This window comes from Triticum urartu, chromosome 5A (assembly GCF_056163025.1).
Source record: "Triticum urartu cultivar PI428250 chromosome 5A, HENAU_Tu73, whole genome shotgun sequence".
In the NCBI taxonomy this organism is placed as follows: domain Eukaryota; kingdom Viridiplantae; phylum Streptophyta; class Magnoliopsida; order Poales; family Poaceae; genus Triticum; species Triticum urartu.
The window spans coordinates 19,888,806-19,902,335 of record NC_141877.1 but is presented as its reverse complement, the minus strand read 5'-3'; the positions used below and the strand labels follow the sequence as shown (position 1 = coordinate 19,902,335).

Genomic DNA, 13,530 nt, shown 5'->3' with positions numbered 1-13,530 from the left:
TTAGATTTGTTCCTAATAATCTCTTGAACGGCCCAAATTTTAATATATACTAGATAATTATTTGTGCATTGCAACATGTGCAAATATTCTACAGCATGTTAGCCCACGATTACCTTTCATATAATTGTGATTGTCTAATTAGTTATTTATCAAATTATGTCCGTGATATACCTACCTAAATAAATTTGAAGATTTTATTTGGTGATGAATCCATAAGAACTTTTTTCTTGAACATAGAGCAGATGCTCATACATACGCACATACACTCTTCTGTATTAAAGCACACAGACCCTATCCTATGAGTACCTCCGACAAATTGAGCTCGCACATCATCATCTTGAGATTGATGAAGTCACCACAGACGCATAGTCGACGGGAATATCTCCTCCCGCTGAACACACATCGCCGGATGGCCTGTAATAAATCCAGGTAAATGATAGCACCAATGTTAAGTATGAACTTGAACACTGGTGGGCAGAGAAGATCACTATCCTCATAACCATCCAACCACAGGTTGGTTCGCGACATAGTAAGAAGTTAATGTCTTGCCAAAGAAAAAATAATTTTATTTGGTAATATATTAGAGGAAAAGGAAAATGTCTACAAAGGACGAGCTGAACGAGAGAACCTTAAGTAATTTTTATTAAGTATAAGGAGTGAATCTGCACTTAAAATAAGTCTACATTCATCGGTGTGTAGTTCGTACTTAAATGCCTAAAAACACTTATATTTAGAAACAGAGGGAGTAATTTGCATTTCCAAAAAAAGAGATCATAATATGAACTTTTAGTGCACCCGGTTGTGTCACGCACAGTTGTCCCCAACGGTCATTCGACGGGAGACAGCCACATCCGATGCGGAAAGAAGAAGCGAGTAATGGTACGGGGCCCGTTAGCCGCGTGGCCCCTCACTCAGCGAGGCATACGCTCATGCCCTGGCCGTCCACGTTTATCTATAAATACCCTCGCACAGAGAATGGGGAAAGCACAGTGTAAAAGAGCGGAGAACGTCGTACCTCTTTCGAGGCGACGGTTTCGTGTTAATATAGGCAGGGGCATATCCCTGATAAGCATACAAGGTTGTTGAGATTACATCTTGAGGTACAAGGAAAGTAGAGATAAGATATACATGAGGAGATTACAACCATATACTCTAACCAACCTAGACCGAAGCCTATCTCAACTAAACCGGTGCCTGGTGCGCCCCTTGGACCTGAATATTGCATGGTTTAACACCCTCTCATAATCACAACTTGGACAAGTTGAGATTACGCTTAAATTCTTCAAAACCTTTGGTAGGCAAAGCTTTAGTGAAGTCATCTGCAACTTGATCTTGAGACCGAATGAACCGAATATCCAGCTTTTTGTCTGCAACTCTTTCTCTGACAGAGTGAAAATCTATTTCAATATGTTTTGTTCTTGCATGAAATATTGGGTTAGTAGAAAGATAGGTGGCACCCAAATTGTCACACCATAAGCATGGAGCCTGTTTACTATGTATTCCAAGCTCCTTCAATAATGACTGAACCCAAATAATTTCTGCAGTAGCTTTTGCTAGTGCTTTGTATTCTGCTTCTGTGCTGGATCTAGACACAGTAGCTTGTTTCTTAGCACACCATGAGATTAAATTTGGACCAAAGAACACTGCAAAACCACCTGTTGAGCGTCTTTCATCAAGGCAACCTGCCCAATCAGAGTCAGAAAAGGCACTTACAAGTGTTGATGGTGACTTGGTGAAGGTGAGTCCAACACTGGAAGTGTTCTTGACATATCTAAGTATGCGTTTTGCAGCTGTCAGATGTACTGTAGTGGGTGCATGAAGGAACTGACATACTTTGTTCACAGCAAAGGAAATATCAGGCCTAGTCAGAGTTAAATATTGCAGTGCACCAACCATACTTCTGTACCTGGTGCTGTCCTCTTGATTCAAGAGTTTCCCTTCTGTTAAGGATAGTTTCTCAGAGCTGGATAGAGGTGTTGGAGCTGCCTTGCAGCCTTGCAACCCTGCTCTTGCTACAAGATCAATGGCATATTTTTCTTGAGACAAGTGAAGCTCATCCCCACTTCTTTTAACTTCAATGCCAAGGAAGTAGTGCAAGCCTCCTAGATCCTTAAGAGCAAACTCAGAGTTCAAATCCTTGAGCAGTGCTGAAATAGCTTCATCAGATGAGCTTCTGATAATAATGTCATCAACATATATGAGTACAAATATAGATGTATTTGACTTGTTGAAATAAACAGTGAGGTGTCAGACTTGGACGGAGCAAACCCAAGTCCTTGAAGCCTTAAACTCAACCGAGAATACCATGCTCTAGGAGTTTGTTTTAATCCATATAGAGCCTTGTCAAGCTTGCATATGTGGAGGGGTTTTTGTCTGTTTTCAAACCCAGGAGGTTGTTTCATGAACACTTCCTCTGCAGAACACCATGAAGAAACGCGTTCTGAACATCTAGCTGGCATAGACTCCATCCTCTGGATACGGCAATAGACAAAACGAGACGAATAGTAGCAGCCTTTACTACAGGACTAAAAGTATCCTCATAATCTAGACCATATCTTTGTTTAAAACCTTTTGCAACTAGTCTAGCCTTATAACGATCTATGGTGCCATCAGACTTCTTTTTAATTTTGAAGACCCATTTACAATCTATAACATTTTTACCTTTGCCTTGACGTGCTGGAACTAAGTGCCAAGTTTTGTTTTTGTGGAGCGCCATGTATTCATCCTCCATAGCCTTCTGCCACTTTGGATCGCCTAGAGCTTTTGCAACAGAGTGTGGGATATCTGGTTCAGGTGAAACACAAGCAAGTCCAAACTTTGCTAAAGACTTGTAATTTTTGGGTTGAGTTACTCCCCTCTGAAGCCTAGTGCGAGGTGGTGAAGAAGGATCCGCAGAAGATCCAGCGCCAGGAGCGGCTGCAGGCTCGCTGGGCGAGGACATGCAGACCGGATCTTCTGTGGCCGGCGCACGTGGAGCTGAAGAAGAAGTCGCTGCAGAGGATCCCGATCCAGCTGGGGGCGCATGATGGTGCAATGATTGCACCGGTGGGACGGGGACTGCAGCGTGATCCACACCGGAGTCAGCGCCCGTATCCAGCCGTGATGGGCGCCGCACGTAGCATCGCGTGTCGGGGCCAAACCGACCAGGTGCGGGGCCAGACGCGGGGCCGGGCGCGGAACCAGGCACGGGCGGCTGGAGTTGGCGCCGCGTGGCGCTGGTGGGTTGGCGCGGAGCGGCCACCGGGCGGTCCACCGAGCCGCTGGTGGCGTGTGGCGACGCGGGGCTCGAGGCGGATCGGCCCGGTGCGGAGGGCGCGGATCCCGCGGGGGCCAGGGCGGCAGACTGGCGCAGGAGTGATCCCGAGGCTGATGCGCCTGGATCCCGAGGGAGATCTGCTTCGATGCTGCTGCTGTTTTGTTCAGGAAGCATAAAATGATAATTTGGGCTGATTTCTTCACCATTTTCTGCACAATTTTTTTCTGTTGCATCACAAGACTCAAGACCATCATTAGTAAGAGGATTAGTCAACAATTGATCATCAGTGTCTAAAACATCCCCATTGTCACGCCCGGTGAGATGTGAAGGTAGAAGAAGAATCTCCTTTTGAAGAAGGGCTCTGGCGTTTGGATGAAGTTGTGCAAAAGGGAAAACAGTTTCATCAAACACAACGTCACGGGAAATATAGACACGTCCAGTGGATACATCAAGACACTTGACACCCTTATGTTGTGGACTATAGCCCAAAAAAACACACTATTTTGATCTGAACATGAGTTTGTGGTTGTTGTATGGCTGAAGATTTGGCCAACACGCACACCCAAATACTCCTAGAGATGTGTAATCTGGTTTTGTATGAAGGAGACGTTCTACTGGAGATTCATTGTTGATGACTCTACTTGGCAACATGTTTATGAGGTGGACTGCGGTGAGAAAGGCCTCATCCCAGAATTTCAAAGGCATAGAGGCAGCAGCAAGTAAGGCCAGGCCGACTTCAACTATATGCCTGTGCTTGCGCTCAGCTGATCCGTTTTGCTGGTGAGCATGGGGGCATGACACGTGGTGTGATATGCCAATTTGCTGAAAAAAGGAGTTGAGGTTGCGGTACTCCCCTCCCCAATCGGATTGGAGAGCTAGGATTTTGCAATCAAACTTTCTTTCTACTAGTGCTTGAAAGTTGTGAAAAACTTGAAAAACATCATATTTCTTTTTGATGAGATAGATCCATGTGTACTTGCTATAGTCATCGATAAAACTTATGTAATAAGTGTGTCTGCCAACTCATTTTGGGGCAGGACCCCAAACATCGGAAAAAATGAGCTCAAGAGGTTTGGTGGAGATGCTTGTAGACACAGGATAGGGTAATTGATGACTTTTAGCACACTGACATAATCACAAATTGTTTCACGATCTCGCTCACCAACAAACGGGAGCTTATTCTTTTTAAGCAAGTGTTCAACTAAACAAAAGGATGCATGCCCTAATCTATCATGCCACCGTGTTGAAGAGACTTTGGTGACACCATAGGATTGTTTATTCAATCTCCTAAGCTCCGGAATCAACGGGTACAGCCCTCGAACACATCTACCTCGATACAGAATTTTCGTCGTGACCCGATCCTTGATCAAAAAGAAAGACAGATAAACTCAAGGAATACATGATTGTCAATGGCAATGCGATGAACTGAAAGGAGATTTTTCGAAGCACTAGGGACATGCAAGATTTTTCTTAGACGAATATTTCTATGGGGGGTTTTAAGCACTGAATGACCAACGTGGCTAATGCTCATACCTTCTCCGTTGGCAGTGTGAACTTGGTCTTGCCCACGGTACTTTTCACGAACTATCACCTTTTCCAGCTCGCTCGTGATGTGGTCAGTTGCGCCACTGTCCACATACCAGTTCGTGTCGATGCCGTAGGAGCCATCAGCAGCACCTGCAACTTTCTCATCTTGTGAGGATTCGCCATCATCTTCATAGCGATACCAGCAGTCGCAGGCGGTGTGGCCTAGCTTGCCGCATATTTGGCATCGCGGAGCATCAGGGTTGGCGCGAGGCCTGCCACCACGGCGGCCCCTATTGTTGTTGTTGGATGGCCGCCCGCCGCCACCACGAGAGGAGTTGCCGCCGCCACTGTTTCCACCAGATGGCGGCTTGCCCTTGCCGCGCGGAGGTCCACGATAGCGTGAACCGCCACCACCGCGACCGCTGCCACGAGAGACCATGTTAGCAGATGACTTGAAGCCCCCGCCCAAGTTGTTGTTGTAGAGGGCGAGGCGCTGATCAAAGTTGCTCATCTGAGCGTAGAGGTCGTCGATGCTGATGGTTTCGGTGCGCGCGTCGTTGGTGGAGACGAGGGGTTGGTACTCCATGTCGAGGCCGGCGGTGATGTAGGAGACAAGCTCATCGTCATCGATGGGCTTTCCGGCAGCTGCGAGCTCATCGGCAAGCGCTCTCATCTGGGCGAAGTAGGCCGCAACAGATTGCGTCCCCTTCTGCGCCGTGGAGAGAGCAACCCGGATGTTGTTGACGCGGGCTCAGGACTGCAATGAGAACATGTGGGCGAGAGATGCCCAAAGCTCGTGCGGCGTGGCGATGGAGGTAACCTGCACGAGGACTTCTTTGGTGAGAGTATTGAGCAAGTATCCAAGTACCTGCTGCCCTTCTTTGAACCAGATGGGATGGAGAGGGTTCGGTGTCTGCTCTTCTTTCCCGTCTTTGTCCTTCGTGACGAGGATCTTGACAGGTTCCGGCATGGAGCCGTCGGCGTAGCCGAAGAGGCCAGCCCCTCTCAGCTGCGGTGTCACCTGCGCACGCCACAGGACGTAGTTGGTGCGGGTGAGCTTTTCTGCAACCTGCCCAAGGGAAGCCTGGACGGTGCTGGAGGAGGACGACATGGCTGGCGATGGATGGGTTTTGCTAGATGCGATGGATAGAGGTGGCTCTAATACCATGTAAAAGAGCGGATAACGTCGTACCTCTCTCGAGGCGACGGTTTCGTGTTAATATAGGCAGGGGCATATCCCTGATAAGCATACAAGGTTGTTGAGATTACATCTTAAGGTACAAGGAAAGTAGGGATAAGATATACATGAGGAGATTACAACCATATACTCTAACCAACCTAGACCGAAGCCTATCTCAACTAAACCGGTCCGTGGTGCGCCCCTTGGACCTGAATATTGCATGGTTTAACACACAGCAGGCACACCCATCTACTCCATCGATCAGTCGGGAGGAATAGAGTGAGAGAGCAGATTCACGTTTGTGCGAGGGAAGTGATGGCATCTCGCAAGCTCGCTGGACGGACATGTGCGGAGGACTCGTCCCCGGCCATGGAGGAGGAGGCAAGGACGCTGCGGTTCGGGAGGAAGCGGTTCAGCCAGGTTGCGTCAGATGCGCCGGCGGACGGCCTAAACATGGTGAAGAAGGTGAGGTTTCTTTCTCATTTTTGCTTGTTTCATCCATCTGCGTCTGCATGAAGGGATAAGTTGGGTGCTAGGCTGCTAGCTTAATTACATGTGTTTGCCGGTGGCGCAGCAGAAGAAGGGAAGGCCAGGACGGCCGGGCGAGATCCACGAGGCTGAAGGGTCGGGCTCCGGCGAGCTGGAGAGAGGGGGATCGTCCTCGTGTTCGCAAGGGAAGGTGAGGTCATCGACTGTGAAACTTGGTCTTCGTTTTGGGTGCTACCTTACCATGGCATACATCTAGCTAGCCGTGGTGGTCATTTCAGGAACTATATTTGTTTTATGGTGCAGATCCCGGAGATCAGCGTCCAGATCCTGGAGGCTGAGATCTCCAACGGAGGGAGATTCACGCGCAGCAGCGCCCGCGCGGACATGATGAAGAAGAAGAAGGCGCCAACCGCCTACGGAGAAGCTGTACCACGCAGGGTGACACGCAGCGGCTCCAAGATGATGAAGGCGGCCATGGGCGTGGAGGCGGAGGGTGAGACCCCCGTGGTGGCGGCGGACGACGGAACCGGCAAGGTGAGTACAGACTGAAACATCCATGTTCCCGGCCCGTCCGTCCGTGTTTCTTTCCATTCTCAGCGTGGCCGGCATTTCTTGTGTTTTTGGAAGCTTAATCGGCTAATATAACTTTCCATATATATTTGCATTCAGGAGCAGCCACCACCGTGTGACCGCGACGAGGGGGCGGCAACGTGCCGTGAGAGGACATGCTCTAGTGCCGCCTGCGCCAACAAGCACAGGTACCTACCATGTCGTCTGGCCCTTGCTATCTAGCGATCGGTCCATCACAATATATAGCTAGCTTAGCTTGTCGTGCATATACACCTGTCGTCTCATTGTTATATAATTTATTGATATGTAATTGGTCGATGTATTCTTAATTCTAGCTTCATACGTAGGTGCGAAGGGCTCTCAGAGTGCCAAATCTGCAAGGAAAGGAATGCACGTTACTTGTTGCATTACCTTCTTCCATGCTTGTCAGATATGAATAAGGAGCAGCTAGCTGAGAGGCAGATCGAGGCCAAGATGACAGGTGAATACGTATATATATTTTGACGGACATCATGAACAGTCTACTATTGTACCACCAGCAGCCCGGGACTTGAGATCTATATATTATAAGCCGCTTGTTATTTTTTTGTGCTAATTAATCTCTTTTTACTTATTCCCACAAATTCACAGGGGTGTCATCATACCATCTACGCATAGAACAAGCCGTGTTCGACAAAGATGACAGGGTCTACTGGTACGCCTTGATCCTACATAAATCATGATTCTACCAGTAGATTCCGTCGATCCAATCTTTAATGTAATGTGTGCATTACATTTTTCTTTTCTTTGTAGCAATAATTGCGACACATCAATTTACGATCTCCACAGAAGGTGCCCAGACCCGGAGTGCGGCTACGAGCTATGCGTCCTCTGCTGCAAGGAGCTCCGCGAGAACAACCTCCGAGGCTGTTGTGAGGAGATGGAGGACGACTACCCGGACAATGGACCCGACTACTTGCATGGAGGCAATCCACAGATGTGCTCCTCGTCGGCAGGCAAAGGTCAAGACATTGCAAGAGAGTCAAAGAAACTTAAAATAGCTAAGTGGGTAGCGAACGTAGCTGCCAATGGTGGCAGCATCCCTTGCCCTCCCGCCGAGCTCGGGGGCTGTGGCCGCCTGACTCTTGAACTGAGACGGCTCTTCCCGGAGGACTGGCTTACACATCTCGAGGCAGAAGCCACAGCGTACAAACACTTCTTGCCCGCTTCTGATGTGGCAAGTGCCGATGATGCATGCAGCTGCCTTTGCAGTTTGTCTATGGAGAAAAGGAGACCTGCGTCCAGGGATAACTCAAATGATAATTGGCTGTATTACCCGGTGTCAGACGCTGCAAAGCCGGATGACCTCAAGCACTTCCAGAAACATTGGGTGAGGGGAGAGCCAGTCGTTGTTCGAGGCATCCTGGGTAAGATGTCAGGTTTGAGCTGGGAGCCACGGACCATGTGGTCTCAGATACATAGTGATGATAGGGCTTCAGATATTGTGAACGTGAAGGCTATCGATTGCCTTAGTGGCTGTGAGGTGAGCAGCATTTTTCTCCTTTTATCACTAGATTTGCATGATATAGTACTCCGTCCAATTGTCTAAATCTGTCTTAAAATATACTATTTGCACTAATAGATGGAAATAACATACATAATTAAATCTCAAACAATAGTTCTCAGTTCTTGGAATTAATACAATACCAGAGTTCCAATAGAGAGTCCCTAGCTAGTTGAGAAAAGCAACAGATTGAACATATAAAGGGTTCAGTGCCTTCTATGTATCTATTTATATCACATGCAATTGAGTTCATGCCCTTCAAGTATGTTTTTCCATCCTTATGAAAAGATGAAGAGGAAAAGTTAATTTGTTTAAGCTTCTTTCTCAGGTTGAAATACCCAATACCAACTTCTTCAAAGGGTACTACAAAGGTCGAAGTTATGGTAATGGTTGGCCAGAGATGCTCAAACTGAAGGATTGGCCTACTTCAAATCAATTTGAAGATCTCTTACCAAACCATGCAGAAATGTATACGACTTCATTACCTTTTCAACCATACACCAACCCGAATTTTGGCTCCCTTAATATTGCAACTTTCCTTCCTAACGACGTCCACAAGGTTGATTTGGGCCCAAAATCATACATAGCATATGGTATTTCACAAGAACTTGAACGAGGAGATTCTTTTACAAAGCTTCACTGTGACATGACTGATGCGGTAAGTGAGATAGATAAGTGTCTACAACTATAACCGAAAGAATTCCTCCATTCTATAATTCTTTTGAAATTAGTATGCATTATTTATTATTCTGTGTGAAATAGCCATCCTAATATACTTACTAGCTAGTTGTTTTATCCAGTTTTAATGTTTTGTTCTAATATTAGGTGAATGTACTGATGCATACTGCCAAGGTTCCCGCTTATTTGAGGCAAGAAAGTGCCATCGCTGATCTGAAATTAAAGCACATGGCCCAAGACAAAAATGAATTATGCAGTGATGAAATAGACAGGGATGGCTATGCAAAACACAATACATCAGCTGAACATATGGAGTGTCAAGAGGGTGATCTTTGGGATATATTCAGAAGAGAGGATGTCCCAAAATTGAATGAATATTTGACAAACCACTCAAAAGAGTTTCGTCATATACATTGTTCTCAAGTCAGAAAGGTTGGTACTTTTGGTAACAGAAGTACATGTACTCCCTGTCATCTATCATATTGACTTCCGATTTCATATATTGGTGCAGGTGTATAACGCAATGCACGACGAAACGTTTTATCTGACGGAACACCACAAGAGGAAGCTTAAACTTGAATTTGGTGAGCCGTAATACCTGCATAATCACTCAATACGTGAGAAGATTCAAATAAAAGTGAACTAAAGTCTTATACTTATATCTTTCCAAATTGCTAATGCGTTTCAGGAGTAGAGCCTTGGACTATAGTACAAAAGCTTGGAGAAGCTGTTTTCATACCAGCCGGTTGTCCACATCAAGTACGAAATCTTCAGGTATATATCTCCTGAACACACTATAGATATAGACATGATCATATTTGACGGCAAAAAATGGTTTATTATTTCTGTAACATGTAACTGATTGTGTTCTTCTATTACTTTTGTAGTCTTGTACCAAGGTTGCTCTAGACTTTGTTTCCCCTGAGAATGTTAGACAATGTATGATGCTGAATGAAGATTTCCGCTTATTACCCAAAGACCACAGATCAAAGGAAGACAAACTAGAGGTAAACCTTTTTACATGAATATGTTAACCCTATGTTTTAGTGCAAACATAGTTTAACTGAATTATGTTCCAGAACCCAAACTCAATCATATTGGGCTCTCTGACTACATGCTTGTTGATTCCAGATTTCTACTTGCATGTGCCTTTGCTTGAGGAAGTGTGATAAACATATTATGTACAAAATGCAGGTCAAGAAGATGATCGTATATGCTGTTAATCGTGCCATTCAGACCTTAAAAGACAATCTGAAACAGTTTCTCCCGGAAAGGAGTGACTCCGCACGAAGCCCTTTATTATCCGATTTGCAGTTCTTGCTAGACAATTTGTGACATGCTTTCTCCTTGAGGGAAGAAAATAAATTTTCTTAGAATGAAGATGTAAACTAGGAGGAAAAGTGCTTACAGATCACATCCAGGTGCAGTAGAAAATAGTGGTTAAACTTATTTAGTATAGCATTTATTTAAGGCACTTGGACCAAAAATTGAAATATTAAGATGAGATTTGAATTATGTACTCTTCGTTTTGCAAACAAAGTGTTACAATTGCTTCGTGGACCATGGCGGGGAAGATTCCTAGAAGCCATCTTTTCCAATAATTTCAACAGCTCTGTGTTAAATAGCTTAGTTATTAATAAAAATTATGTAATATAATCCTGGGAGGTTGCTGGACGAAGAAACATAGTCTCATCGGTTATTTTTTAAGGAAGACAGTAGGGGTTCTCTATTGTGTATTTTTTTTACAAGTTTGTATATGAAAAAAAAAGTACAACGTAAAAGGGTCGGTCAGCTTAGGCTAATCTTGTTGCATGAGTTGTCATTTGTAATCGTCATAGAGGTATATGGACCCATGTTGGTTATTTTCAGTCTTGGTGCTCTTCCAGGTGCTGCAAATTTGTGACATGCTTTCTCCTTGACGCAACAAAATTACTTTTCTTAGAACTATGATGTGAACTAGGAGGAAAAGTCACTACAGACCACATCCAGGTGCTGCAAAATAGAGCGGTTAAATTATTTAATATAGCATGTATTGAGGCGCTTGGAGCTAGAATTATTTCACAGTAATATTAAGATAAACATTTCAATTGTGTACGGTTCATTTTGTAAACAATTTTTTGCAATTGCTTTGTGGTAGGGAAAGATTCCTAGAAGCCATGTTTCCTTGATAATTTCAACAACGCTATCTTGAATAGCTTAGTTAATTAAAATGTATTTATGTAAGATAATCGTAGGAGGTTGTGGGATTGGAGAAATGAACTATAATTTCGTGGCTTTTTTAAGGAAGAAAGTTGGTTTCTCTATTGTGTTTTCTTAATTTTATATGAAAAAATGTACTGCATAAAACGGCCTGACAGCTTAGCCTTATCTCGTTGCATGAGAAGTCATTTTTATCCGTCATAAAGTTATGGACCCATGTTGGTTATTTTCAGTGTTGATGCTCTTCCATTTCCCCATTTTTATATCTTTTCAACATATTAACACTTATAATCATGAATAAATGATTATATAATTACGGAGACCTAGAAACATCTTGATTAGATGTTTCATGAAGGAATTAATGTGCAAATCTCCCCTCCAGGCTTGGGCAGGGAGCCCGTGGATTCGCCTCCCCTTTGTCGGCCGCTCCGATAGCTGGTGGAGTGGAGGAGAATCTTGGTGTCTGCGCTCCGGTTAGTAGTTTAGGTTATGGTGATTTAGTCCTCGCAGGTGCAGTGCTCGGGTGGATGGTGGTGCTTCTTATTCTAGATTGTCTTCTGAGATACAATCCTCCTCGAATCCATCCATCTAGACGTAGTTGACGGAGCTCTGGCATAGAATCATGTCATCTCCTTAGGACAGTGAAGTTGGCATTTCTCGTCATGTCCCGAGATTGGTGTCAGGTGCTTCAGTTCTATTTAAGGGTTCAACGATGATGGTTGCGGCTCTAGTGCGTTGGTCCTTTATGGGAACGTGCATGAGGACTTCCCAGATGTCATTGACAAGGCCAAGCCTGCTTCCGTCGCAGCGCAGCTACTGCGGCACAGCGGCGGCTCGTTCCAGGGGCGATAGTGGTCGACCGGTGGTCTCAGAATCTCAATATATTTTGTATTTTGTTTGAGGTGCTTTGTATTTCCAGTGACATTTGATAAAAGATCTAGATATTTTTTGCAAAAAAACAATAAAATGGTTACGGACAGACCACTACCATGACTCTTTGGTAAAAACTCCCAATGTATTATATGCATGAAAATATGCTCTCCCAAAGTTTACGAACCTTCAAAATGCTAGCTCTCCTTCCTCGGGTGCATGTTGCAGCGTTTCTCGATCCATATAAATTCTCTAGGTACGAGGCAAGAGAGATGTTATCCGGAGCAAATATATCTAATGCCGGCTCCTTCGTATGGACGCCGACCACCCTGAACTTTCATGGATGCCTCCCCTCCTCTTATGCAACACGAAACAAAGTTCAGAAGGACCACCACCGGTAGCTAGTGCTAAGTATATTATTTCTCCACTTTCCATCACATTAATCTTTTGGGATAGATAGTTAATTGAATGTATTTTAACATCGTATCAGATCAGGGGTAGCCATGTAGTTTTCTCAATCATTTATCCATACCCATGTTGGGCAGCCATTGAGGCGTTGATTAATTCATATCCACACTGGATGTTAAGGGATGGAGGTGTTATGTACTCCCTCTGTGAGCTAATATTAGCTTACAGATCGATCTTTTAGGATAGATGGTTAGACGAATGCTATCCTGTATACCTAAGAAGTTCATCCCGGTCTACCTTATTGATCTCAACAAGCACACATGCCACATCATCAACTCTACTACTTTTATTTCTTTAAAATGCATACATGAAAATGCTACCTATACTAATTCCCTCAATATCGACACATCCCACTTTATCAACTCCACTACTTAATTTTATTTCTCTCAACATGCATGAGACATATTATTTAATATTTATTTCAGAATTATATATGGTCAAATACAAAAATAAATGTATTTCGATCTTTAGCCTCATATTCTAATTCAAGAAAACAAAATCTCATCAAAATAAAATATTGCAATCAGTTACCTTGTGTTCCCGCCACAATGCGCAGAGTACCATCTAGTCTATTTATATATAAAAAGTGCTTTACGGGCTTATCAGAAAAAAGAGAATTAAGCTAGAAAATCCCGTAAAAATTAGAAACATCTGGTCATTAATTTGGTGGACCTCCATCAACTAGACCAACGTTAGGCCTCCGTGCGTCTCTGTACCCTTTCCTCACGTCCCATCCTAATGAATGAAGGA

General features: G+C 44.5%; 2 protein-coding genes and 1 pseudogene across 2 annotated transcripts; 1 reads left to right on the top strand and 2 right to left on the bottom strand.

The window, feature by feature from the left end:
• Positions 1–1,245: 1,245 nt before the first annotated feature.
• On the bottom strand, positions 1,246–5,456 carry LOC147967580 (uncharacterized). The gene is made up of 4 exons (XM_087523184.1): positions 4,790–5,456; positions 2,662–3,480; positions 2,269–2,413; positions 1,246–2,173 (listed from the first exon to the last, which is right to left on the bottom strand). The coding sequence occupies exons 1-4, from the start codon at positions 5,454–5,456 to the stop codon at positions 1,246–1,248; spliced, it is 2,559 nt and encodes an 852-aa protein (XP_087379310.1).
• LOC147967581 (small nucleolar RNA Z247) lies at positions 5,279–5,417 on the bottom strand (annotated as a pseudogene).
• Positions 5,457–7,412: 1,956 nt separating the features above from the next.
• LOC125506636 (lysine-specific demethylase JMJ26-like) lies at positions 7,413–12,294 on the top strand. Its single transcript, XM_087523183.1, has 10 exons — positions 7,413–7,503; positions 7,653–7,716; positions 7,815–8,544; positions 8,894–9,223; positions 9,391–9,675; positions 9,755–9,827; positions 9,932–10,017; positions 10,131–10,250; positions 10,438–10,502; positions 12,174–12,294. The coding sequence occupies exons 1-10, from the start codon at positions 7,455–7,457 to the stop codon at positions 12,292–12,294; spliced, it is 1,923 nt and encodes a 640-aa protein (XP_087379309.1). The 5' UTR covers positions 7,413–7,454.
• The last annotated feature ends 1,236 nt before the right edge of the window (positions 12,295–13,530 follow it).